Source organism: Ranitomeya variabilis, chromosome 1 (assembly GCF_051348905.1).
Source record: "Ranitomeya variabilis isolate aRanVar5 chromosome 1, aRanVar5.hap1, whole genome shotgun sequence".
Lineage (NCBI taxonomy): Eukaryota > Metazoa > Chordata > Amphibia > Anura > Dendrobatidae > Ranitomeya > Ranitomeya variabilis.
The window spans coordinates 1,092,300,256-1,092,326,790 of record NC_135232.1 but is presented as its reverse complement, the minus strand read 5'-3'; the positions used below and the strand labels follow the sequence as shown (position 1 = coordinate 1,092,326,790).

The 26,535-nt window shown below is 41.2% G+C and overlaps 1 protein-coding gene across 17 annotated transcripts in view; it reads right to left on the bottom strand.

The window, feature by feature from the left end:
• PROM1 (prominin 1) overlaps positions 1-26,535 on the bottom strand; it is a 264,828-nt gene that overhangs the window by 211,937 nt on the left and 26,356 nt on the right. For 15 of the 17 annotated variants that reach the window (XR_013220084.1, XR_013220088.1, XR_013220081.1 and 12 more), the window contains exon 2: positions 23,121-23,494. Coding sequence is in view for 6 of the 17 variants with exons in the window: in XM_077280016.1 (XP_077136131.1) it covers positions 23,121-23,334 (214 nt within the window). In the remaining 11 variants the exon portion in view is untranslated. The remainder of the gene's footprint in view (positions 1-23,120; positions 23,495-26,535) is intronic. The other 2 variants (XR_013220082.1, XR_013220089.1) reach the window with 1 other exon arrangement.

Here is a 26,535-nt window from a genome sequence, read left to right as displayed (position 1 = left end):
GTTCAATTAGAATTAGTATTTAAACAGTCCTCCTCATCATGCTGTCAATATTTTGACATCATGAGACCAAGACGACACCTAACAATTAGTGACGAGCGAATATACTCATTACTCGAGATTTCTCGAGCATGCTCGGGGGTCCTCCTCGTATTTTTTTAGTGCTCGGAGATTTAGTTTTTCTTGCCGCAGCTGAATGATTTACATCTGTTAGCCAGCATAAGTACATGTGGGGATTCCCTAGCAACCAGGCAACCCCCACATGTACTTATGCTGGCTAACAGATGTAAATCATTCAGCTGCGACAAGAAAAACTAAATCTCCGAGCACTAAAAAATATTCGGAGGCTCGAGAAATCTCGAGTAACGAGTATATTCGCTCATCACTACTAACAATTGATCAACAGTACCTCGCAATTGCAAAGCTTCAAGCAGGATGTTCTCAGATGGAAGTGGCCACAGAGCTTAGAGTATCACAGAGTGCCATCAGCTGGGTGCAACAGAGATACAGAGAGACTAGAAGAGTCACAGAAAGGCAGATAAGTGGACATCTTTTGGCCACATCCCACAAAATATGACCACTTAATTGTGAACAATGCCTTTCAGAACAAGATGATGAATGCCACACAACTCCAGGCACATTTAAGGGAGGCGAGAGGCACCCAAGTGTCAGACCATTCAAAACCATTTACATAAGTGTGGTCTGCGTGTTAGATGATCTGCAAGGGTAACTGACCAAACCACCAGGCACAGGCGTCATCATTTTGCATGGGCCAGGGAGCATCTACGCTGGACAAGGGACCAGTGGGCCTCAGTGCCGTTCACTGAAAAAAGTAAATTCACGCTAAGCAGAAATGATGGCCGCCAATGATGTTGGAGTCGTCAAGGAAAGCGCTATGCATCAGCCAATGTTGTAACCAGATGAGCCTTTGGTGGTGGTGTTACTGTGGGCAGGTGTGTAAAATCAATACAGAAATGGCCTACACTTTGTGATTAGTACAGTGAAAATCCTCTACTACTTGAAGAACATCATTAATCCAGTTATTGTGCCTGTGCATGAACAACACAGGCCTAATTTCATCTTGATGGACGAGCATGCTCCATCTCATGGAGATTGCATCATTAGAAGATCATCTTCTGCTGCAGACTGTAGTACCTAAAATGGAATGGCCTGCACTTTCTCCAGACCTGAATCCCATAGAAAACCTATTGGATCAGCCAAGTCGCCCTGTTCAGGCTAGTAATTCTGTACTCCAGAACCTCAATGACCTGAGAGCCACCCTTCAAGAAGAGTGTGATGCCATACCTCAGCAGACAATAACTCGACTTGTGAACAGCATAAGACTTTGTTGTCAAGCTGTAATTGATGTTCAAGGCCACATGATAAATTATTGAAACATTGACATTTTTGGGGGGATATACCCACCACTGTTGTTGACTTTTGTTTCAATAAATTGTTTGAGAAGAGGAAATCACCATTGCATGCTTCCACTTAAAAGGCCCTATTTTCATGTAAAATATTACTGTATCGTGAACTTCTTATATCTTCCATAAATTTCACCCAAAAGCCAGATATCCCTTACTTTTTGTGAGTAGTGTATGTGATGTATATACACCAGTCACAGTGTATTTTATGTGATGTATACAGCAGTATTAATGTATCCTAGGTCATGTCTATACAGCAGTCTCATTGTCTCCTATGTTATATATACTGCAGACTTCCCACTGCTGTAGTTATATGACTGTAACGTGAGTACGCTGTGATAAATTTCCCGGTGTGAGCAGAAATGCATTGTAATATACATCTGTGTTTGAAACAACTTACTGCTGCGAGTTCTTTACAGAACTTATTGCAAAAAGTCAACTACACTCCAGGCCAGCGCAAATCTGGAAAAGCAGTTGTGAGTAGCAACATCATCCCTACCACCTAGCATCAAACATCTCACCACAGCCATCACATTAGGGGTGAGCTAATTATATATTTGCTGAAATATAACAAGAAAATGTTCAAGTTGATCATTTTGTATGGCCCCCGACTGATGGTCAAAATAACCAAATGGCCCTTGCAGAAAAAAAGGTTCCCCACTCCTGCTCTAGACTGAGGAACCTAAGACAAGTAAGGCAAAGTGGCAGAGTTGCCTGAGAGTCGGACAGAGAATTTTGCTGCTGATGAGTGTGCATAAGGGCAGTGAGAAATATAGGTGTATGAAGGAATGAACCTACCCAAGGCCAAGGCAAGTCCAGTGGGAAAATTGTGGTAGACACAAAACCTGTGTGCTCTTGTCCTAGACAACAATGTCAGACTGTGTCGGCATAACTGTGTAACCATGAATAGACTGAACCTATATTGTGTAACGCTGTATTGTGCACTTGTGACTTAGTATAAACTGTTTCTGCACCTTAGTATAAGCTGGTTGTCCACCATCCTGCTGCACAATACCTCTGCGAGACATCACTCCTGGAGTCCTTACCTGGTACCTTCTGACGCAACCATCTTACACCCTTGTTTCTCATCTCTTCATTAAATGTTAAAATAAAATGAAATTATGTCCTGCTAGTCAGTGTTGTCCTATATGTCTCACCTATTATGCTGAGACCTTATACATTAACTCTACCATTCTCTGCTCTTTTACTACAATTATGTAACCTCACAGACGTCTAGCTATTAGTTGGTTCTTTAGATCTGAGCTCGTTTTCCACAAACACCAATGAACAGAAATTAGACTCTCTTGCACTAAATGTTCTTTCGACGTAAAGTTATAATCCATCATTTGCATTTCAATCTTCCCCATCTCATCCCCATTGATTGCAATAAGCACTTTTCTTTATCACTCCAGTTGCCACCTGCTAACTATTAGACGCGACAGTCGGGAGTAAGTGAGAGAAGATTTAACTATCTGCCTTCCCGGTGTCCCTCGCACCTAAGGTTCTCCTTCCTGAATAATATCAGGATAAATTCCCAACATTCTTAGTGGAAAAATGGTTAAAATTGTCTGTGCCATACATTCAATACATATATTAAAAAAAGAAATAAAAGCGCAGAATATATTCATCACTGTGGATTATAAATTGACTGACATATGGTAGAAAAAAAAAGCTTAAAGGATTAGCTAATTAAATCGCATGACTCAGATCTGCGCACCATCCCTGAATACAGGAGTGTTGATCTGCACCAGGATACATGCCAGTAATACATGGAGGCAGTTTTGGTTCAGCAATGTGTTGTTTTAAGATTTAAAATGAGAAGAAACATCCTTTAAATCTTTATGATCCAGTGTACAGATAACACTAAGAAGAGTCTCAGTAAAGTTCCTATATGCCATGTATGATTGTTTATACGTTTTCCACATTTATTCCGAGAGACATCCTGAAAAGAGTGAGGACGATGGGCAGCTCACTTCTTTTAGTCACTTAATGGCTGCCAAAGACTAACATTGTGCAGCTGAAGGACTGAGGAACTACTGTGCCAAACGCAGCCGGACTAGCAATGGAGAGGGCAGAGATGGTTCACTATCGTCTCTGCCTTACTGATTGCTGTAGACACAGCATTAAAGGGACTCTGTAAGCACAGAATGACTGTTCAATCTAAGTCCTGCCACTCTGTGCTTCACAGCGGGGCCAGTCATTCATATACACCTTCCCACCTGCTTGTTTTCCCTCAATCTCCACCACCCCTTCTTTTTTCAGCTCTGGCTTGATAGAAACCAAGAGAGAACGAGAGAAACCAAGCAGGTGGGAAGGTGTATATAAACAATTGGCCACACAGTGAAGCAACCTAGCGCCTGTATTAGGTCTGAACAGTCATTATGTGCTGTTAAAGAGTCCCTTTAACAGTGCCTCCTCCTCGGGACCCAGTTATCATGTGGTTGACACATGTAGTGAGGGAACAGAAGCTGATCGGACCTAAAAGAGTCAGTCAGCTCTGTTATGCACCAGGGAGGCTGAATTTCCCCTGTAACTGAAGCCATTAATACCCGCCCTAGTTACAGAAGACTGATTATATGCAGAGAGTCGTTTGGATGGAGCTGTGCATATATTCATTATTTTTATAAGATCTCTTTAGTGCTTTTTCAGGTGGGTCCCAGGAGGAATCGACCTGAAAAATATATTTTTTATTTTTATATCTTTACCCTTATTCTTGCTGTCAAAAGCGACTGAGCTGCCAATAGGGGTTTTGAATTTAATCACAAATGGCCAGAATCATATTGAGTCAAGCGGTCATATGTAATGTACCCGAGACTAAAAAAGAAAAGAAAAAGGGGACAACCATGATGGCTCCACATAAAAAAGTGGGTCCTTCACACAGAAGTTAACTGGGGTGTCTGGACGGTCTCTACTTCCTGTTGCAGCAAAGACATCCCATCATAGGGAAATGTGAACGCTGCAGCTAGTCACGCCAGTGATCATCTGCAGTTTGCACAGGATTAGATTAGCCAAGATTTGTGAGTTAGGCACTTTGCAGAGTTGATTCATTGTTCTGAATCAAGACCAGATGTTTGGGGAATAGAGTAAATGTGTAAATGGATGTTCATTTCCATCCACTCATGATTACATTTAGTGGGATTATTCCTAAATATTGACTGAACAGAAAGTATTTTTTAAGGAAATTCAGTATACACTTATAATATAGAATAATTATTTTTGACTGATACACAAGCTGAGTGACGAAATAATGTTTATTTGTGAAATTCTCAATAAGTTTGATGTGCCACATGACCCTCTTCCCATTGAAAAAAATAAAAAGTTGGATCCAAAATGGCCGACTTCAAAATGGCCGCCATGGTCATCACCACTCCTAGTTTTGCCTTACAAGTACTGAGGTAAAATACTGACCAAATACTGACAGTGTGAACGTGGCCTTAGATGTAGACTCATGTGATCATGGGGACAGTCATCTTGTCTGAGATGCTGCCAACAGCAATTGGAACATAGACAGTATCTGAATTACTGATATCTGTGGGAGATTGATATAGGCAGAGGCCATTGTGTAGAGAGGAGGATGGGGTGAGCTCTGCCTGTCACCTATTGTGATTCTATGTTAACTACAAGAGATGAGCAGATGGATCCGTGGAGGATTGAGTTCGAGTCAAATTTACTGAAATTCACAGTTTCACATGAATTGAGCATTTTGAGATCATATTGGCAAAAAAATAAAAACTTGCCGGCAACATTTCCCACATTGTTGAGGCATCAGAGAGCAGGTTAGCATCATTTTATCATTTTACATTGCCATACTGGCCTCCTACTAATTCCCTGCAGCAATGAAATCTGGTGGATTATCATACCTTGCACCAGTGGTAATCAGTACCTGGGCCATCAGAGATCAGCGGTTCCCAATGGAGTACAGTTTCTATGGCAGAGTTGTTTTCCATCCCACGGAGCCACTTGGTAAGTCTCTCTCTCCTGTAGAGTATAAGCTCTTATGGTCAGTGGGGACCTCTCTCTCCTGTGGAGTGTAAGCTCTTATGGTCAGTGGGGTCCTCTCCTTCCTGTGGAGTGTAGGCTCTTATGGTCACCGGGGTCCTCTCTCTCCTGTAGAGTGTGAACTCTTATGGTCAGTAGGGTCCTCTCTCATGTAGAGTGTAAGCTCTTATGGTTAGCGGTGTCCTCTCTCTCCTGTGGAGTGTAAGCTCTTATGGTCAGCAGGGTCCTCTCTCTCCTGTAGAATGTAAGCTCTTATGGTCAACAGGGTCCTCTCTCTCCTGTAGAGTGTAAGCTCTTATGGTCAGCGGGGTCCTCTCTCTCCTGTACAGTGTAAGCTCTTATGGTCAGTGGGGTCCTCTCTCTCCTGTAGAGTGTAAGTTCTTATGGTCAGCGGGGTCCTCTCTCTCCTGTAGAGTGTAAGCTCTTATGGTTGCAGGGTCCTTTCTCTCCTGTAGAGTGTAAGCTCTTATGGTCAGTGGGGTCCTCTCTCTCCTGTAGAGTGTAAGTTCTTATGGTCAGCGGGGTCCTCTCTCTCCTGTAGAGTGTAAGCTCTTATGGTTGCAGGGTCCTCTCTCTCCTGTAGAGTGTAAGCTCTTATGGTCAGTGGGGTCCTCTCTCTTCTGTAGAGTGTAAGCTCTTATGGTCAGTGGGGTCCTCTCTCTCCTGTAGAGTGTAAGCTCTTATGGTCAGTGGGGTCCTCTCTCTTCTGTAGAGTGTAAGCTCTTATGGTCAGTGGGGTCCTCTCTCTTCTGTAGAGTGTAAGCTCTTATAGTCAGTGGGGTCCTCTCTCTCTCCTGTAGAGTGTAAGTTCTTATGGTCAGCAGGATCCTCTCTCTCTCCTGTAGAGTGTAAGCTCTTATGGTCAGCGGGGTCCTCTCTCTCCTGTACAGTGTAAGCTCTTATGGTCAGTGGGGTCCTCTCTCTCCTGTAGAGTGTAAGTTCTTATGGTCAGCGGGGTCCTCTCTCTCCTGTAGAGTGTAAGCTCTTATGGTTGCAGGGTCCTTTCTCTCCTGTACAGTGTAAGCTCTTATGGTCAGTAGGGTCCTCTCTCTCCTGTAGAGTGTAAGTTCTTATGGTCAGCGGGGTCCTCTCTCTCCTGTAGAGTGTAAGCTCTTATGGTTGCAGGGTCCTCTCTCTCCTGTAGAGTGTAAGCTCTTATGGTCAGTGGGGTCCTCTCTCTCCTGTAGAGTGTAAGCTCTTATGGTTGCAGGGTCCTTTCTCTCTCCTGTAGAGTGTAAGCTATTATGGTCAGTGGGGTCCTATCTCTCTCCTGTATAGTATAAGCCCTAATGGTCAGTAGGGTCTTCTTTCTCGTGTAGAGTGTAATCCCTTATGGTCAGCAGGGTCATCTCTCTCCAGTAGAGTGTAAGCTCTTATGGTTGCAGGGTCCTCTCTCTCTCATGTAGAGTGCAAACTCTTATGGCCAGTAGGATCCTCTCTCTCCTGTAGAGTGTAATCTCTTATGATCAGCGGGGTCCTCTCTCTCCAGTAGAGTGTAAGCTCTTATGGTCAGCAGGGTCATCTTTCTCCTGTAGAGTATAAGCTCTTATGGTCAGCAGAGTCCTCTCTCCTGAAGTATGAGCAGGTGATCGCATTAAAGTGGTGCCACCATCTGGAAGCAGAGTACATGGAATCATCATCCCGATGGTGGTGATGCCCCCCTGCAACAACGATTGCTGTGATTAGCTGTTCAATTCTGAACAGCCAATCGCAGCATTTCTCAGTGTTTCAGGCAATCAGATTGCCTGAAACACTGATGTACATCCTATGATCGGTGCTGTAAGAGTATCGATCATAGGGTGGAGCCTAGTAACACCAGGATCACCAGAGCCAGCTCTGGTTGTCATTGATGATGGCACCAATCAGAGCACACAGATGCGGTGTGACCGGGCAGTGACCGCCTTGTACTTCCTCATTCTAGCTGCGTATCTGTACAGGGTGATTACTGTGTCGCTCTGTGTGCCATGCTGGGCCTTGTGGTGCCACAAAACCTGTGTCATCACAGTTCTTGCTGCTATTGCTACTGACTGTGCTTCTGCTGAACAAGAAGAATAAAGAAGAGTTCCTCATCCTTGCCTGATCTTTCCTAATCCACCCCAATCTCCCTCTCCCCACTTTGTTCCCCCTTTTCCCACCTGTCCCTTTACCCCCTTTTTACAACTACCACTCTCCCCACCATCCCTTCTGCCACTGAGCACTGATCAGTACTTGATTGCTCGATTTTTAGCAGTTTTTTTCCTTTTCGTGTGTCCTGCAGCCACCGAGCGTTGATCAGTGATGCAAATCACTGATCAACGTCCATGCTCGCTGTTTTCCACAACTTTTTTTGTCCCTGTCTGTTTGCTTTGACCACCTTCGTGTGTGCATCCTGCACCCGCCCAGCGTTGATCAGTGATGCAAATCACTGATCCACACCTGTGCTTGCAGTTTTTCACAACTTTTTTTTTCACTATTTCCCCCCCCTTTGCACCACTTTATGCTGAGCTGCTGATCAGCCATACACACCTGATTAGCACCCCTGCTAATTTTTGACAAGTGAGCAGGGATAGTAAAAATATACCTAAGTAATCATCATGTACTATAATATTTTTTATCAAATTAAATTTGTGCCAATGCAGAAGAAAAAAGAATCATCCATGCGTCCTACAGTTGTCGAGTGCTGATCAATGCACATCAGTGATCAACCTCCGGTTGTTGAGGGTTTTTTTGTGAAGAGAGAATAAAATAATTTAGATTAAGGACAGTAAAATATACTGTAGAAATTGTCATCTACTACAGTATATTTTACTGAATTGAGTTAGTGTCAGCACGGAAAATAAGAATCATTCATGAGTCCATCCTACAGCCCTCGATTGCTGATCACTGACGCACATCAGTGATCAACCTCTGGTTGTTGCTTTTTTATTTTTATCTTTTTATTTATTTTCTAAATAAAAAAAAGTTTACATCAAGCACACACACACTTGAATAAAATTTGGTACACACACAAACAACACATACGTAAAAAAAGTCCCTCTCATCCCTATCACTGTGTTCAGCAGAGGAGGAATACGCCTTCTTGCCTCAGAACACTAACAGTAAGGGAGAGGATCCCACCTTACTTTATTTTTCCTCCTCAAGTCATGATGAGCCCCAGTACAGAAACAACCAGTGCCCACAGTTGCTGACCCCGTATGGACTTCACCCACCAAAGACTATGAGACACCAATTCCTGATTTTGTGGCGCAATTAGTAATAAAATTTGACCACACCGACCTCTCAGAAATGGACTTTTTAAAACTCGCACGAGTCTCTCACATCAATACCCGGCACAGCCGCCAGCACTTGGGAGCGTGCGGCTGCATGTATTTCTATGCAGCTGAGTCTATGCAGTCCCGAGTGCCGGTGGCTGTGCCGCGTATTGATGTGAGAGACTCGTGCGAGTTTCTCACATTGCACATGCAAGTGTGACCCAGGCTTTACAATGATAATGCACAATGTCCTGCCAGAGATGGCCACAACTTTGACAGTCTTTTCAAGGTTCTGCCACAAGTTTGCTGTGGTGTACATTTCCCAAAGGGACATCTGTGTGGAGGAGTCCCTAATTCATTTCAAGGGGAGGCTCAAATTCCAGCAATACTTGCCCAGTAAGAGGGCCAGGTATGGAAGTAAGCTCTACAAACTGTATGAGAGTACCTCAGGGTACACCCACAAGTTTATGGATTATGAAGGGAAAGACATCCGGATTTAAACCCCAGAATTTCCTCCTGTCCTGGGAGTGAGTGGGAAAAATGTGTGGGATTTGGTGCACCCACTACTGGATCGAGGTTATCACCTCTAAGTAGATAATTTATACCAGCATCCCACTGTTCAAGACCTTCTCTGCGAGAGCTACTTTAGCCTGCGGTACTGTCTGCAAAAATTAGAGAGGCCACCCTAAGATGCTAATTCTGCAGCTTCTCAGAAAAGGTGAGAGCAGAGCCCAATGTAGTGACAACATCCTGGTTGTCAAGTACAATGACAAGAGGCACGTCCTTTCCTTGACCACCATCCATGGCGATAGCAGCACCCCCGGCACTATACAAGGTACCTCTACACAGGTCCACAAACCAAACTGTGTACTGGGGTACAACAAGAACTTGGGGTGGAGTTGATCTTTCTGATCAAGTCCTCCAGCCATACAGTGCCATGGGAAAAGCCATGTGGTGGTACAAGAAGCTGGCCGTGAACATCATACAGATGGCAATGCAGGAGGAACAGTAGATCAGGAAACACTAGAACAGTTAAAAAATGGTCTCACTTGTGGGGCATTTCTACTGTTTAGGCACATCATGGGCTCTCCAAAATGCGACATGAATCCTGCAGACCATTCCATCAAAGTCTGCATTCCAAAACATTATAAACTTCTTTGAAGCACCTGGGGGTTCAAGGTGCTCACCACACATCTAGATATGTTCCATGAGTGGTCTAGTTTCCAAAATGGGGTCACTTGTGAGGGGTTTCCACTGTTTAGGAACATCAGGCGTTCTCCAAACGCGACATGGCATCCTCTCTCGATTCCAGCCAATTCTGCATTGATAAAGTCAAACTGTGTTCCTTCCCTTCTGAGCTCTGCTGTGTGCCCAAACAGTGATTTTCCCCCACATACGGGGTATCAGTGTACTCAGGAGAATTGCACAACAAATTTTGTGGTCCATTTCCCCCCCAAAAAAATGGGTTTAAAGTAAAAATTTTGTGAAAAAAAGTTAATGTTCATTTTTTTCCTTCCACGTTCCATTAATTCCTTGAAGCTCCTGAAGGGTTAATAAACTTGAATGTGGTTTTGGGGGGTGCAGTTTTTAGAGTGATGTCACTTATAGGTATTTTCTGTCATATAGGCCCCTCAAAGTCACTTCAAATGTGATTTAGTCCCCAAAAAAATGGTTTTGTAAATTTTATTGGAAAAATAAGAAATCGCTGGTCAACTTTTAACTCTTATAACTTCCTAACAAAAAAGAAAAAAAATTATATTTCCAAGATTGTGTTCATGTAAAGTAGACTTGTTGTTAGGGCTAGCGGAACGTACCGAGTAAATATAAATGTTTTATTGAAATAGATGCGTTCGCAGCCCGGGGTCCACCGTGCAGGAGAACCTGCTGCTAGCAAACGGCGGCACTATATGGCGGTATGAACTAACTCTGTTAGTTACACAGAGTAGCCGTGAAAGCAAAGCTCTGTGCCCTGTTAGACTTCACAGAGGCACAGGCTAACTATCCAAATGAGAGCAGTCAGTGGTCATGCACGCACACAAAACTCCTCGCCGGAGGTGCCAGCATTCTAGGGGCTTATTTCAGCCAGGTCCATGAATACATACAAACACAATCTCCTCGCCGGAGGTGCCAGCATTCTAGGGGCTTATTTCAGCCGGGTCCCTGAATACATACACACACAATCTCCTCGCCGGAGGTGCCAGCATTCTAGGGGCTTATTTCAGCCAGGTCCCTGAATACATACACACACAATCTCCTCGCCGGAGGTGCCAGCATTCTAGGGGCTTATTTCAGCCGGGTCCCTGAACACAAACTCACATGACCACACTGGCGCAAAGCACATAACTTAGATACTAGCGCATGGTCGTGCGGCCATGCGAGCCTTAAATAGTTGCAGCACGCACAGGACCTTCCTAGAAGGACCAATGAGAGACTATTACAGAGCCTGCACACCTACAGGACCTTCCTAGAAGGACCAATAGATTTGACTGCAGTATCTGAACATGTGACCCTCGATCTCCACTGAGAGATCTTACTCTGGGCATGCTCAGAACGAGAAAAGCAGGACTTAGTCCTAGAAGTGTCTGCTCGCCGCTGCACAACACTGGCTTCAATGGCAGAAGCAGGAAAAGCAGCAGTAACTCTTTGTTTCAGAGTCAGCCTGAGCGAGACGCTGGCACCGACGTCTCCGCTGAGCAGGCTCCATTGTGGCAGAAGAATGGGAGACCGCAGCGGAGATGGCCAGAGATTCCCCCTGTGCTGAGGCGGGAACTCGACCCCTAACACTTGTTAAATTTTATTTTTTTAATTTTTTTGTGTGACATAACTGATTTAAGGCATAAAAATTTAAACTTTGAAATTTACAAATTTTTCAAAATTTGTGCCAAATTTCCATTTTTTTCACAAATAAAATGCAAGTCATATCGAAGAAATTTTACCATTATCATATAGTATGATATGTCTTAAAAAAAATAAAAAAATAAAAAAATTTCAGAATCAGTGGGATCCATTGAAGAGTTCCAGGGTTATTACCTCATAAAATGATAGTGGTCAGAATTGTAAAATTTGGGTCACAAATGTAAAAATAGCCTTAAGGGGGTGGGGGGCATTAAATGGGTTAAGCTTAGTGGCTGAAGTAAAAAAAATTGGAAGATGTTAGGATTTGTTTTTAGATATGAAAATGTAGACATATATTTAGTTTAAAATTTTGATCTAAGCAATAGGTCATTTTCTGGCGACATCTTCCTTTCAATATTACGAATTCTAAGCAGAGAAAATCTACATATCATAACATAATTCCACATTTTATCAAAACCTATAGAAAAAAAAAGTATTACATTATTTTTTCTTAATGATGTGATATCAAAGTCCAATAATCATGAAATCTCTAGTGTTGAGCAGGAGCCGTCAAATGAAAGCCCCTTAGATGTTACTCTTGGCCTTAAAACAGGTTTCTGCTATTGACCTACTTTAAACAGAATTGTCAAAGGACCCTCACACAAATCCTCTTTTAATTATCCAGCAAATTAATTCCACGAGCTTGAACTTCTTCACATGAAACCTAGGTTTCTATGAATGACATTTGGTAAAATGTGGTCTATGTTTAACTACTTCCTGACCGCCCATAGGACTTTTTGAGTCTGTGATTAAAAAAAAAATCCATATGTTATCAATTCAAAGAATATTTGCAAAACAATACAGGTCAATACAAATAAGTAGGGGCGGCGGTCACTGTGGACCACATAAGATCACCCTGATAAGCATTGGAAGAAGCATTGTGAAACGTGCGTCGGGCGTGTGGTGGTGAACCACAGCACTGCTCGTATACGTCTTCCAAACATTTTTGGAATCCATTCCTAATCAGTGTGACAAACACTGCTACGTATTTATGTTCCCCTATGTTTACTTTAAAAAAAACATTTATTTTATCTTACAAATTGTGGCATTTAGTATTTTTATGTAGACATTCTATGATTTTTGGCTCACCCACCATTTATTTTATGAGTCTGTGTATTCTGGCATTTTTTTCGCTTATTTTTTAATTTGTCATATATACTTTTAATGAGACACAAATAAAATTCATATGTTTATTGCGTTTCCCTTCTTTCTGCAGTTTTTTCTCGGTTTTCTTATTATCCCATAAGTGCAGTAGGAAGAACTACTTTTGGCTTTGGGCCACAGCTCCTTTGGTTTCCTTATAAAGGTCGGAAGTAGTGTTGAGCGAGCGTGCTCGGATAAGGTGTTCTCAGAGAATGCTTGTGTGCAAAACTAGTGACTTTGGTGTGTTCAAATAATAATAACAATATTTTTTTATTTTCTTCATAAAGTTCTGAATTATTTTTAGCCAGTAAAATATACAAATGAAAACTATACAACTTTGGCATTTTAACCATACTGACCTGAAGAACGCGACAAAAACCAAGTGTAAGAAAAACCCAAATAGGGGCTTTTTATTTTTTTCAACAATTTTACTCGGAATTTTTTTTGTAGCATTTTTCAGTACATTATAAGAGGGATTAAATTGCGTCATTGAAAACTATAACTTATCCTGGAAAAAAAACAAAACAAAAAAAACACACTAGCCCTGATAAGGTGATGAAAGAATTAAAAAAGTTATGGCTCTTGCAAAATGGGCTGAAAAGCGCAAAAATTCAAAATTTAGCCTTCAGAAAGGGCTAAAAATCTTTGTTACTCTAAAATTAATTGTTAATATTTGGTGTCAAACTTGTGAAAAATCTCTGCTTGTAATAGGAACAGCCACATTTTTATGCACAGGCTGAAAAACTGCCATAATAATGTGAAAATGACATAACCTACTACATAAGCTGCTACCCGTGGATGAAAGCTTTTCAGACTCTGAATATAAACATGGAGAGGAAGCAGAGAATTTGGAACTTGTAAGAAATTATATCATAATGCATATTAAAAAGTTAATAATTTTTTATTATACAGGTCCTTCTCAAAAAATTAGCATATAGTGTTAAATTTCATTATTTACCATAATGTAATGATTACAATTAAACTTTCATATATTATAGATTCATTATCCACCAACTGAAATTTGTCAGGCCTTTTATTGTTTTAATACTGATGATTTTGGCCTACAACTCCTGATAACCCAAAAAACCTGTCTCAATAAATTAGCATATTTCACCCGTCCAATCAAATAAAAGTGTTTTTTAATAACAAACAAAAAAACCATCAAATAATAATGTTCAGTTATGCACTCAATACTTGGTCGGGAATCCTTTGGCAGAAATGACTGCTTCAATGCGGCGTGGCATGGAGGCAATCAGCCTGTGACACTGCTGAGATGTTATGGAGGCCCAGGATGCTTCAATAGCAGCCTTAAGCTCATCCAGAGTGTTGGGTCTTGCGTCTCTCAACTTTCTCTTCACAATATCCCACAGATTCTCTATGGGGTTCAGGTCAGGAGAGTTGGCAGGCCAATTGAGCACAGTAATACCATGGTCAGTAAACCATTTACCAGTGGTTTTGGCACTGTGAGCAGGTGCCAGGTCGTGCTGAAAAATGAAATCTTCATCTCCATAAAGCATTTCAGCCGATGGAAGCATGAAGTGCTCCAAAATCTCCTGATAGCTAGCTGCATTGACCCTGCCCTTGATGAAACACAGTGGACCAACACCAGCAGCTGACATGGCACCTCACACCATCACTGACTGTGGGTACTTGACACTGGACTTCAGGCATTTTGGCATTTCCTTCTCCCCAGTCTTCCTCCAGACTCTGGCACCTTGATTTCCGAATGACATGCAAAATTTGCTTTCATCAGAAAAAAGTACTTGGGACCACTTAGCAACAGTCCAGTGCTGCTTCTCTGTAGCCCAGGTCAGGCGCTTCTGCCGCTGTTTATGGTTCAAAAGTGGCTTTACCTGGGGAATGCGGCACCTGTAGCCCATTTCCTGCACACGCCTGTGCACGGTGGCTCTGGATGTTTCCACACCAGACTCAGTCCACTGCTTCCTCAGGTTCCCCAAGGTCTGGAATCGGTCCTTCTCCACAATCTTCCTCAGGGTCCGGTCACCTCTTCTCGTTGTACAGCGTTTTCTGCCACATTGTTTCCTTCCAACAGACTTACCATTGAGGTGCCTTGATACAGCACTCTGGGAACAGCCTATTTGTTGAGAAATTTCTTTCTGGGTCTTACCCTCTTGCTTGAGGGTGTCAATGATGGCCTTCTTGACATATGTCAGGTCGCTAGTCTTACCCATGATGGGGGTTTTGAGTAATGAACCAGGCAGGGAGTTTTTAAAAGCCTCAGGTATCTTTTGCATGTGTTTAGAGTTAATTAGTTGATTCAGTAGATTAGGGTAATAGGTCGTTTAGAGAACCTTTTCTTGATATGCTAATTTATTGAGACAGGTTTTTTGGGTTATCAGGAGTTGTAGGCCAAAATCATCAGTATTAAAACAATAAAAGACCTGACAAATTTCAGTTGGTGGATAATGAATCTATAATATATGAAAGTTTAATTGTAATCATTACATTATGGTAAATAATGAAATTTAACACTATATGCTAATTTTTTGAGAAGGACCTGTATTTTAGATAAGATGCATTTAGCTAAAACCCAGAAAACCCTCCTAACAACCATTTCATCCAGGACATAGCCGGTAACTACAAAACTCCATCATTATTATTATTATGATTCCAAACCTGTTTATTTAAGGAAATGCATAAAAGAAGTGACTCTTAACTGGAAAATTGAATGCTTTTATCCTATTTTAGACATCAGTTTCCATGGTTTCATAAAACTATAGCACTTCTATGGTAAAAGAACTCTGAAAGCCAGTGATCTGTCAGAATAATTAAAATATACAACACCCAACGTTCTTCACACAATCTGCGGTATATGACGATGATTACGAGTTAATATACTGCCAATGTGAATGAAAGAGATAAAAATTTGCGTGAACCGTTCTTTCAAGATGACTGCGCACCCATAACCAGTTATTTAGGTCATTTTCTCCAGTCATATTAATATTTAAACACATGACAAGGCTACAATTGCAAAAGAAAAACTGTTCTTTTAATCAACTTTTTTATTTTTAGTGTTGTTTGAGAGTTTCTATTACAATTTACTATTTTCTTTTAACCGCTTTGTGACCGCTGACAGTAGATAAACGTCGGCCCTAGCAGGGCTTTGTGCAGCACCAACGTTTGTCACGTACTTTATAACAAGGGGATTCCGGTGCACAATGCTTCCTGTGACCCCCAACCTCATCAAGACCTGATTTGTTCAGGTCCCAATGATGTCAGCGTCACACCAGCCAATGACACAAATCACTGGGAAAGTTTGTTGCAGCAACAAACTTTCCTGGGCGATCTGCCTCATATTAACAGTGAGAGATTAAAGGAGAAACAGTGTGACAAGTGTTGCCAATCATCAATATTGTTATAAAGTAAAAAAACAGATAAGGCAGGTTAGGGTTAGTGCTAAAGTTAGGGTTATTCTTAGGCTAAAGTAAGGGTTAGTGTTAGGCTAAAGTTAGGGTTGGGGCTAAAGTTAGGATTAGGGTTGGGGCTAAAGTTAGGGTTAGTGTTAGGGTAAAGTTAGGGTAAGTGTTAGGCTAAAGTTAGGGTTTGGGCTAAAGTTAGGGTTATGGTTGGGGCTACAATTAGTGTTAGGGTTTGGGCTAAAGTTAGGGTTGGGGCTAGGGTTAAGGTTGGGATTAGGTTTGTGGTTAGGGTTATGATTAGGGTTGGAATTAGGGTTAGGGGTGTGCTGAGGTTAGGGTTGTGGATAGGGATATGGTTGGGATTAGGGTTAGGGGTGTGTTGGTGTTAGGGTTGTGGTTATGGTTAGGGATTAGGGGTGTGTTGGTTTTAGGGTTGTGGTTAGGGTTATACTGTAGTTAGGTTTGGGATTAGGGTTAGGGGTGTGTTGGGGTTAGGGGTGGAATTAGAATAGGGGTTTCCACTGTTTAGGCACATCAGTGGCTCTCCAAATGCGACATGGCATCAGATCTCAATTCCAGCCAATTCTGCATTGAAAAAGTCAAACAGTGCTCCTTTCCTTCCAAGCTTTGCCGTGCACCAAAACAGTGGTTTACCCCCACATATGGGGTATCGGCGTATTCAGGAGAAATTGCACAACAAATTTTGTGGTTCATTTTCTCTTTTTACACTTGTGAAAATGAAAAAAACGGTTCTGAAGTAAAATGTTTGTGAAACAAAGTTAAATGTTCATTTTTTCCTTCCACATTGCTTCAGTTCCTGTGAAGCATGTAAAGGGTTAATTAACTTATTGAATGTGGTTTTGAGCACCTTGAGGGGTGCAGTTTTTAGAATGGTGTCACTTTTGGGTATTTTCTGTCATATTGACCCCATAAACTCACTTCAAATGTGAGGTGGTCCCTAAAAAATATGGTTTTGTAAATTTTGTTCGAAAAATGAGAAATCGCTGGTCAACTTTTAACCCTGATAACTTCCTAACAAAAAAATTATGTTTAAAAAATTGTGTGAAATGTTATTTATTAACTATTTTGTGCAATATGACTGATTTAAGGTCATAAATATTAAAAGTTTGAAAATTGCTAAATTTTCTACATTTTTGCCAATTTTCCATTATTTTAACAAATAAACTCAAGTCATATCAAATAAATTTTACCACTATCATAAAGTACAATATGTCACAAGAAAACAGTCTCAGAATTACTGGGATCTGTTGAAGTGTTCTAGAGTTATGACCTCAAAGTGACACTGGTCAGAATTATAATAATAAATAATCATCTTTATTTTTATATAGCGCTAACATATTCCGCAGCGCTTTACAGTTTGCACACATTATCATCGCTGTCCCCGATGGGGCTCACAATCTATATTCCCTATCAGTATGTCTTTGGAATGTGGGAGGAAACTAGAGTACCTGGAGGAAACCCACGCAAACACGGGGAGAACATACAAACTCCCTGCAGATGTTGTCCAAGGTGGGATTAGAACCCAGGACCCCAGCGCTGCAAGGCTGCAGTGCTATCCACTGACATTTATTTAAGGTGTTCATAAATGGTATATATATATATATAGAACTGTCATGCCGCTCAGGACACCCCCACTTTCCACACTTATAGAAAAATACGTGCCATTAACACCCAGAAACTTATGAAGAATTTGCAGTCATCATTGGCCCCAATCTCCACTGCAAAGTGCCCTGGATGAAGCTAGCTGCACATTTTATACATAGAACAACTCGGCACAGACTGCAACAACCCTGGCACATGCTGCAAACAGTTCTTCTACGGCGGTGCTCCAGGTGCACCAAACGTCTGTGGAGAAAATCCAATCTGCCCCAAAGATTTTATCCATAATAAGTTTATGCTTAAAACATAAAACTCTACCCTTCACATCTCCAAACAAACCTATTTCAACACCCTCATCACCTCACTATCCAATAATCCTAAACCTCTCTTTGACACTTTTCATTCCCTACTTATCCCAAGAGTGCAGGCCTCAACCACGGATCTCCACGCTGATGATCTGGCCAATTATTTCAAAGAAAAAAAATTGACCATATCCGACAGGAAATTTTCTACCAATCCCCTCTTACCATGCACTGTCCTCCCTCCCCGACTGCATCTAGCTTACTCTCTGGCTTTGATCCAGTTACAGAAGAAGAAGTGATCAAGCTCCTTGCATCTTCGACTACTTCTGTCACATCTCCTCCAGTCCGTTTCCTCTGCTGTCACCACTCACCTAACAAAAATATTCAACCTCTCTCTCTCTTTTCCGGTATATTTCCCTCATTTAAGCATGCCATCATACATCCATTACTTAAAAAACCATCCCTCGACCAAAACTGTGCTGCTAACTATAGACCCGTCTCTAAGCTTCCCTTCGTCTCTAAACTCCTGGAACGCTTGGTCCAATCCTGTCTAATCCACTATCTCTCAGATCACTCTCTTCTTGACCCTCTTCAATCCAGTTTCTGCTCTATACACTCTACTGAAACTGCCCTCATTACAGTCTCTAATGATCTACTAATAGCTAAATCTAATGGTCACTACTCCATGCTAATTCTCCTGGATCTCTCCGCAGCATTCGACACTGTGGATCATCAGCTCCTCCTCAGTATGCTCTGCTCCATTGGCCTCAAGGACAACATTCTCTCCTGGTTCTCCTACCTCACTGACTGCTCTTTCACTGTATCTTTTGCTGGTTCCTCCTCCTCTCATCTTCCCATTATTGTTGGGATTCCTCAAGGATCAGTCCTAGGCCCCTCCTCTTCTCCTTGTATACTGCCCCTAATGGACAAACAATTAGTAGATTTGGTTTCCAGTACCATCTCTATGCTGATGATACACCTCTACTCCTGACATCACGCCTGCATTATTACAAAACACCAGTGATTGTCTTACTACTGTCTCCAATATCATGTCCTCCCTCTATCTGAAACTGAACCTGTCAAAAACTGAACTCCTTGTGTTTCCTCCCTCTACTAACCTACCTATTCCCGACATTGCCATCTCCGTGTGTGGCTTTACCATTACTCCCCAGCAACATGCCCACTGTCTTGGGGTCATACTTGATTCAGAGCTTTTATTCACCCCCCACATCCGATCACTGGTTCCCTCCTGTTATCTGCACATCAAAAACATCTCTAGAATTAGACCTTTTCTTACTTTCAATTCTGCAAAAACTCTTACTGTTGCTCTTATTCATGCTCGTCTGGACTACTGTAACTCTCTACTAATTGGTCTCTCTCATACCAAACTCTCCCCTCTCCAATCTGTCTTGAATGCTGCAGCCAGGATCATATTCCTCACCAATCGTTACCTCTACCTCTACCTTGTGCCAGTCATTGCACTGGTCACCCATCCACTCCTGAATTCAATATAAACTTAGAACCAGAATAAATCAAGGAGTAGCTCACTGTTTCTAATAATCCAGGACCGTATCTCCCAGCACAAATCTACAATTCGATGTAGGCGTACTCTTCTTCCGATTCCTGCTCATTTTGCCCAAAATAACCATACAATTGCCCAACTCAGATATCAAGTTATTGATTGGATACCCCCTATGAGAAGGGGTGGTAATAGAATAGAGAAATTAAAGGTACGGGAATCTTATTGGATTCATAAATTACAAACTCTTTCTCCATTTGGCCTCAATAGGGAATATGAGGTTATGCATTAGGTGACTTTATTTACATAGACCCGACACTATCTATCCCTATTCTTTATTTTAGTCATGGTCCTTTGTAACATTCATTACATATTATATAACTATAGATATGGTATATCTATCATTATTTGTTTTGTCTTAAATATAATTGAGTATTGTGCACGTTATAATGTAAGCGGCAGATATAACAATATTTTTTCTTATTGTGTTTCTTGTTTTTCCTCTTTTCTACAGACAGGCGCTGACCCTCGCTGATCTAGTAAATGGGAGAGTCACATGATTTGCCGGGTTACTCGGCTCTTTTCGGCGGCACTCGGCTCCTTTAGGCTTATTAGCCGCGCATGCGCACTTCACACTGCCACCCGGAAGTACTCACATAACCGGCTCATTTGGGGCTGTATAAGAGGACGCATGTTTTAGCGTCCTGACACCGCACTCCGGACCTTTGCAAGCACCCGAATCCACTGTTTAGGGTAAGATCACGCTATTTATTTGGTGATTGTTAGCATGGAGGACTTTATTTGGTGGTACCATATTCCGGATCTTTCAAGTAATGTACTTTACCGCCTTTAGCAACACCATGTCATCTGGCACTAAGAATCACACTTCTCTTGTGATGTTATCGGGTATTTGCAGTATGATGGATTTCACTATGGATTTCACTATGTTTATTTTCTGATTCACCTTCTGGTTTTTTGGCTGTGTCAGATTGGGCTCTTAATCCTTTTCTCTTGACACTTATTATTTTAGTTTTTGCAGCTTCCTGAAGATGGAATAATATTGATTTTTTCATATGATTTCTATATAAAAATCTTCTGCGATATTCACCATATTCATTAAGGTGACTTGTTTTTGACAGCAATCATCTGTGCCCCCTATATGGATGATAGAGTCCTGTATCTATGAATCATTGAATCATTGTTATTCAACTCAAGTTTTGTTATACAATTGTGTATGTATATACTTTATTGTTCTATTCTAATTTTTTGATGTATGGAATATGATTCTATGTTATTTTATTTTATTTTACATTTAGGTATCTCTTGATAAAGGCTTATGATATAGCCGAAACGTTGAATTATGATACCCATATCATGTACCTCAATGGTCCTTTATTGTGCGATATTGACTTGAATATGGAAAGAAAATAAAATATTCCTAATAAAATTATTTCATTTTGGCTTGAAACAACAGTGTGCCAGATTTTTTTTCATGAGACTATTCAATATAAACTTATCACTATCACCCACAAAGCACTCCACAGCTCAGCAAAACCCTACATCTCCTCCCTCGTCTCAGTCTACCACCCTACCCTTGCACTCCATCCTGCTAATGACCTCAGGTTAGCATCCTCAATAATCAGAACCTCTCACTCCCATCTCCAAGACCTTCACGTGCTGCGCCAATTCTTTGGAATGCACTACCCAGGATAATTTGATTAATCCCCAATACCCAGTTTTAAGCGTGCCCTAAAAATGCATTTCTTCAGATTGGCCTATCGCCTCAACACATTTATTTAACTATCCCTGTGTGGCCCATTCAACATTTTCTTCATAACCAGGACCCTTGTATCATGTTCTCACACACTTTATGCATTTAATAGCCCTCTGTGTCTGTACTTTTACACATTCTGGCTGATAACCGGTTCATGCAGCTTTACATGAACACCCAATTTATTACATTATGGAAGGTCAGAACCATGAATTTTTTAAATAAGACAAAACGGGGGCACCACGGTATATGGGATACCACCAGGGCCTAAAAAGAGATAAGCTTTACTAACAAAAGAGAGACAAGGCCCTATCGCAGGGGATCACCATAATACAGATGAGGCAGAAATGTATAAACACAACTTTATTAAGTGACACATACAAAGGACAAAACACAGTTAAAAACATTTAAAAACATATATAATAATACACCATCGCCCCTGATAAGGCAAATAACCCACAAATTACTCCACACTACAATAGGATGGTAAAATACTCTGTTAATGGCCAGAACGGCCCAGCTGGAGAGTAACTAGACCCTATGCAAGGCTCTCCCCTGGACAAAATGCAGTTAAATAAGGCATAAATAGCAGATGAAAAAAAGACACCATAAAACCCAGTGTATATAACACCAAACTGCCTGTGAAACAAACCCCAGCTTGTATGTCTCTGTAACGTAATACAAAGTAAAGAACCCCACTGCACTAGTAATACCTAGTAATACAGAGCAGGTACATGCAAGGACAGCTGGTTCATGGGGTTAAACTATGAACAAGTAGAGAGGCCACAGTAGTGTCAGAACCATGAAAGTAATTGTTACCATCCATCTTTTGTGTCTCCCCTATTTCCTCATAGATTGTAAGCTTGCGAGCAGGGCCCTCATTCCTCTTGTTATCTGCTGTTTATGTGATTATGGTCATGCTGTAATGTCTTTTATTGTCTGTACAAGTCCCCTCTAAAATGTAAAGTTCTACGGAATATGTTGGTGCTATTGAAATATAATAATACTTATTATTATTATTATATATCATCATGAAGGCTGCGAGTCCCCAGAGATGAATATTTTACGTTCATATGAAGATGGTACAATACCATCTAGGAGTCTCATGTAACAGTCCGGTATAGATATTCCTAAAACAGCATATCATTAAATATCATGAGAAAATTTATAAATTCTTTAATTTTTCCTACCACTCAGAATTCCATTTCTTAAAACCAGTAATGTTAGATTTTAAAAATCTATGGCTCTTGTCTACCCTCCTGTGCCCCATTTTCTTTTTCCCTTATTCTTGTGGGTATGGTTTAACCCTACAAGTTGTTTTTACGGAGTTCCCAATTTGCCTTAGACGAGCAAGAATAGAATAAAAAGAGCACAATGTGGCACTCACCATTCATTTTTTCTTTCCTATGGATGAGTGCCACTTCATACGTTTTGATTCTAGGTTTGCTTGGATTGAATTCATGGGGAAAAAAATGTTTTTATGCTTCTTACACTCACCCAACCATCAGGTTTTCATTAGAGTAGTGCTGGCTGGCTTGTTTCCCATGTTTCTTACATTAGGTTTACATTACATAAGGGAATGGCTAGCGAGGTTGGTGTCCCTGATGTTGTGCTCCAGGGGAGCGCCAACAAGACATTCTCCCTCAACCAGGGAAATTTAGCTATGAGGCTAGAAGATAAAACTGAATCTTCTACTCCAAGGGAAGGAAGAACATTACCATTATGTTGATAAAAACTGACGACAACATTCTGTTAATCTAATTCTTAATCCAGCCTGTAATAATGACATCACTGCATCTCGATTAGGACATGAGTAAATAATGGAGACATCGGCACATACCTTGAGGAAATGCATTGGGCTGTACGATATACAAGAAACCTTGCACTAGGTGAAACAACAAGCCGATAGGTCCTGGCTCATGGTAGGCATTGGTGTCATAGCTTCCAGTGGGTACGTATCCAAAATCTAATGGTGCAATATTATAAGAAAGGGATTTTTCTGAAATAGTACTTCCACAGAACAGCATCATTAGTATATAAAGCTTAAGAGCCATTGGTGTCACAACCACATGAGCCTTGGAGATGGTGGGTTGGATATGGTAGTAGCTTCTCTTTTGTAGGAGCAGCTGATGTCCTCACACCCGTGTCTGATCTGAACGTCTGCTCACTTGGAGGTAGGAAGGGATTTAGTAGACAGGATCTTACAGGTCACTGCTGGGAAGAGGAGAGACAAAACCATATTAACGTCCATGGATTAAGGAGGTTTCTCAGTAGCTGTTTCCAGGATATCAGAATAGGACCCAGCATAGTTTAGTTTATAAAATTATTAGGAGTCTAAGGAGTCTTCGTCTTTAATAAAGTCTACTTGTACAGTTGTCTAGAGTAATAATTCAAGAAGATTAAATTATGGACAATATATTTTGCGTTTCTTATAGATTACACTAGAAAAGGAGATCAGGGTTCACCAACCAGAATACATTTCTTTATCAGCAAAAATAAAACACCATAAAGAAAAAAAAAATCCAGAGTATTGCATATCGTGTTAAATGTTACACAATCAATGATGGTACTGTATGGTTAAATATTGCAGTTTTTAGATAATCCACTAGATGACAGCAACGCAAAAGACAGTCAAGGTATTGCTTTACGACTAGCTGTAAAATGGACAGAATTAAAAAGTCAATTTAAAGTTATATTTAATTTTTCTAAATAAATATTTGTATTTACTTATATTGAAATGAAGATTAATGGAAACTTAGAACAGATGACCCTTAACAAGCAATCAAAATCTCTTTATTTTCACAGCCCTTATTGAAAAAGAAACAAGAGGACTAGTTTGCCACGTTTCCATTGCATTACCTTTGAGCATTCAGCTTCATGGTGTTCTCCAAAGCAGTATAATGTGAAAATGGCCCGCACGCCACGTATATTCATGTACTTTGTGTTAGAGGTATAAGTGTTTGGGTTGGGTTTTTTTTCGGTGAGAAAAAAATAATGTCATCCATCCAATTTATCAGTTTATACACACGTGGTCAAAATTGTTGGTACCCTTCGTTTAATGACAGACAAACCCACCATGGTCACAGAAATAACTTGAATCTGACAAAAGTATAAATAAATTAAAAATCTATGAAAATGAACAAATGAAAGTCAGACATTGCTTTTCAACCATGCTTCCACAGAATTAAAAAAAAAAACCTCATGAAATAGGCCTGGACAGAAATGATGGTACCCCTGAAAATAACGTGACAAAGGGACATGTTAAATCAGGATGTGTCCACTAATTAGCATCACAGGTGTCTACAATCTTGGAATCAGTGAGTGGGCCTGTATATAGGGCTACAGATACTCACTGTGCTGTTTGGTGACATGGTGTGTATCACACTCAACATGGACCAGAGGAAGCGAAAAAAAGAGTTGTCTCTGGAGATTAGAAAGAACATTATAGATAAACATGTTAAAGGTAAAAGTTATAAGATCATCTCCAAGCAGCTTGATGTTCCTGTGATTACAGTTGCACATATTCAGAAATGTAAGATCCCTGGGACTGTAGTCAACCTTCCTAGAAGTGGCTGCAGGAGGAAAATTGATGACAAATAAAAGAGACGGATAATACGAATGGTAACAAAAGAGCCCAGAAAAAGTTCTAAACAGATTAAAGGTGAACTTCAAACTCAAGGAACATCAGTGTCAGATCGCACCATCCGTCGTTGTATGAGCCAAAGTGGACTTGATGGGAGACGACCAAGGAGGACACCACTGTTGAAAAAAAAAATCATAAAAAAGCCAAACTGGAATTTGCCAAACTTTATGTTGACAAGCCACAAAGCTTCTGGGAGAATGTCCTATGGACAGATGAGACAAAAATTTAACTTTTTTTCGGCAAGGCACATCAGCTCTATGATCTCAGACAGAAAAATAAAGCATATCAAGAAAAGAATACTGTCCCTACTGTGAAACATGGAGGAGGCTCTGTTATGTTCTGGGGCTGCTTTGCTGCAGGGTGTCTAGAATCTGTGCAGGGTACAATGGTATCTCAAGACTATCAAGGGATTCACACAGACAGTTAAAATACCCAAGAATGGCTAAGAGGAAAATACTGGACTATTTTGAAGTGGCCTTCTATGAGTCCTTACCTAAATTGTACTCAGCATCTTTGGAAACAGCTGAAATATGCCATCTAGAAGAGGCAACCTTCAACTGGAGACAGTTTTCACTTGAGGAGTGGGCCAAAAATGCCTGTCGAGAGGTGCAGAAGTCTCATTGACAGTAACAGGAATTGTTTGATTGCAGTGATTGCCTCAAAAGGTTGTGCAACAAAATAGTAAGTTAAGGGTACCATAATTTCTGTCCAGGCCTATTTCATGAGTTTATTTTTTACAAAACTCTGTGGAAACCTGGCCGAAAAACAAACAATGCCTGACTTTCATTTGCTCATTTTCATAGATTTTTTATTTATTATTACTTTTGTCAGATTCAAGTTATTTCTGTGACCATTGTGAGTTTTCCTTTCATTAAATGAGGGGTACTAACAATTTTGACCACGTGTGTATATTTGAAGGGGTCTGACATTTCAGACCCTCACTGATGACTAGAAAAGGGGACTCTTGGGTAGGGGTTTCATCTGTCTGAACCCTACCTGTAACACCCCAGGTTCCTGGTTGTTACACTGGCATTCCTTTCCTCACGGGGAGAGTGATGCCATGCTTGGAATCGAGGAAAGATCCCTTTTGGCAGGTAATGACAAACATGCAACATGTTCTAACTCCAGGCCAGAAGGGGGAGCTCTGAATCCGGTTTCAGGGGAGCTTCCCTAGATATAGATGTATATTCCTGTCTGGAGGAGGAGTGAGGTAGTTGGTGCCAGACAGCAGTCTGGAGCAGTCTGTCAGAGGAACAGAGCAGAGAGAAAGAGTGGGGTCGTGCAACCACGTGAGGTGCTGCAGCTCCTGGGAAAAGATAAAGAAAAGCAGAACAAGTTGTAGAGAGTGTGAAGGAGGAAAAGAAGCAAAGGATAGTAAGGAGCTGGAGGAGAGCTGTGATTGGGCTCTCTCCAAGCTGAAGCGCAGATACCGGAAGCCGGAAGGCCGAGGTTGTGTAGTACTTTATGTCTCACAGCAGAAACCGGCGGACACAGTAGCACAGAGAGCCCAGGTCATGATAGAGATCCTGTAAAAAGGCTCGAGCTACCTGTCATGCGGATTAGTGTCCTACCTAAAGGGGGACAGAGAGAAAGTGTGAGGACCTTGTGAGAG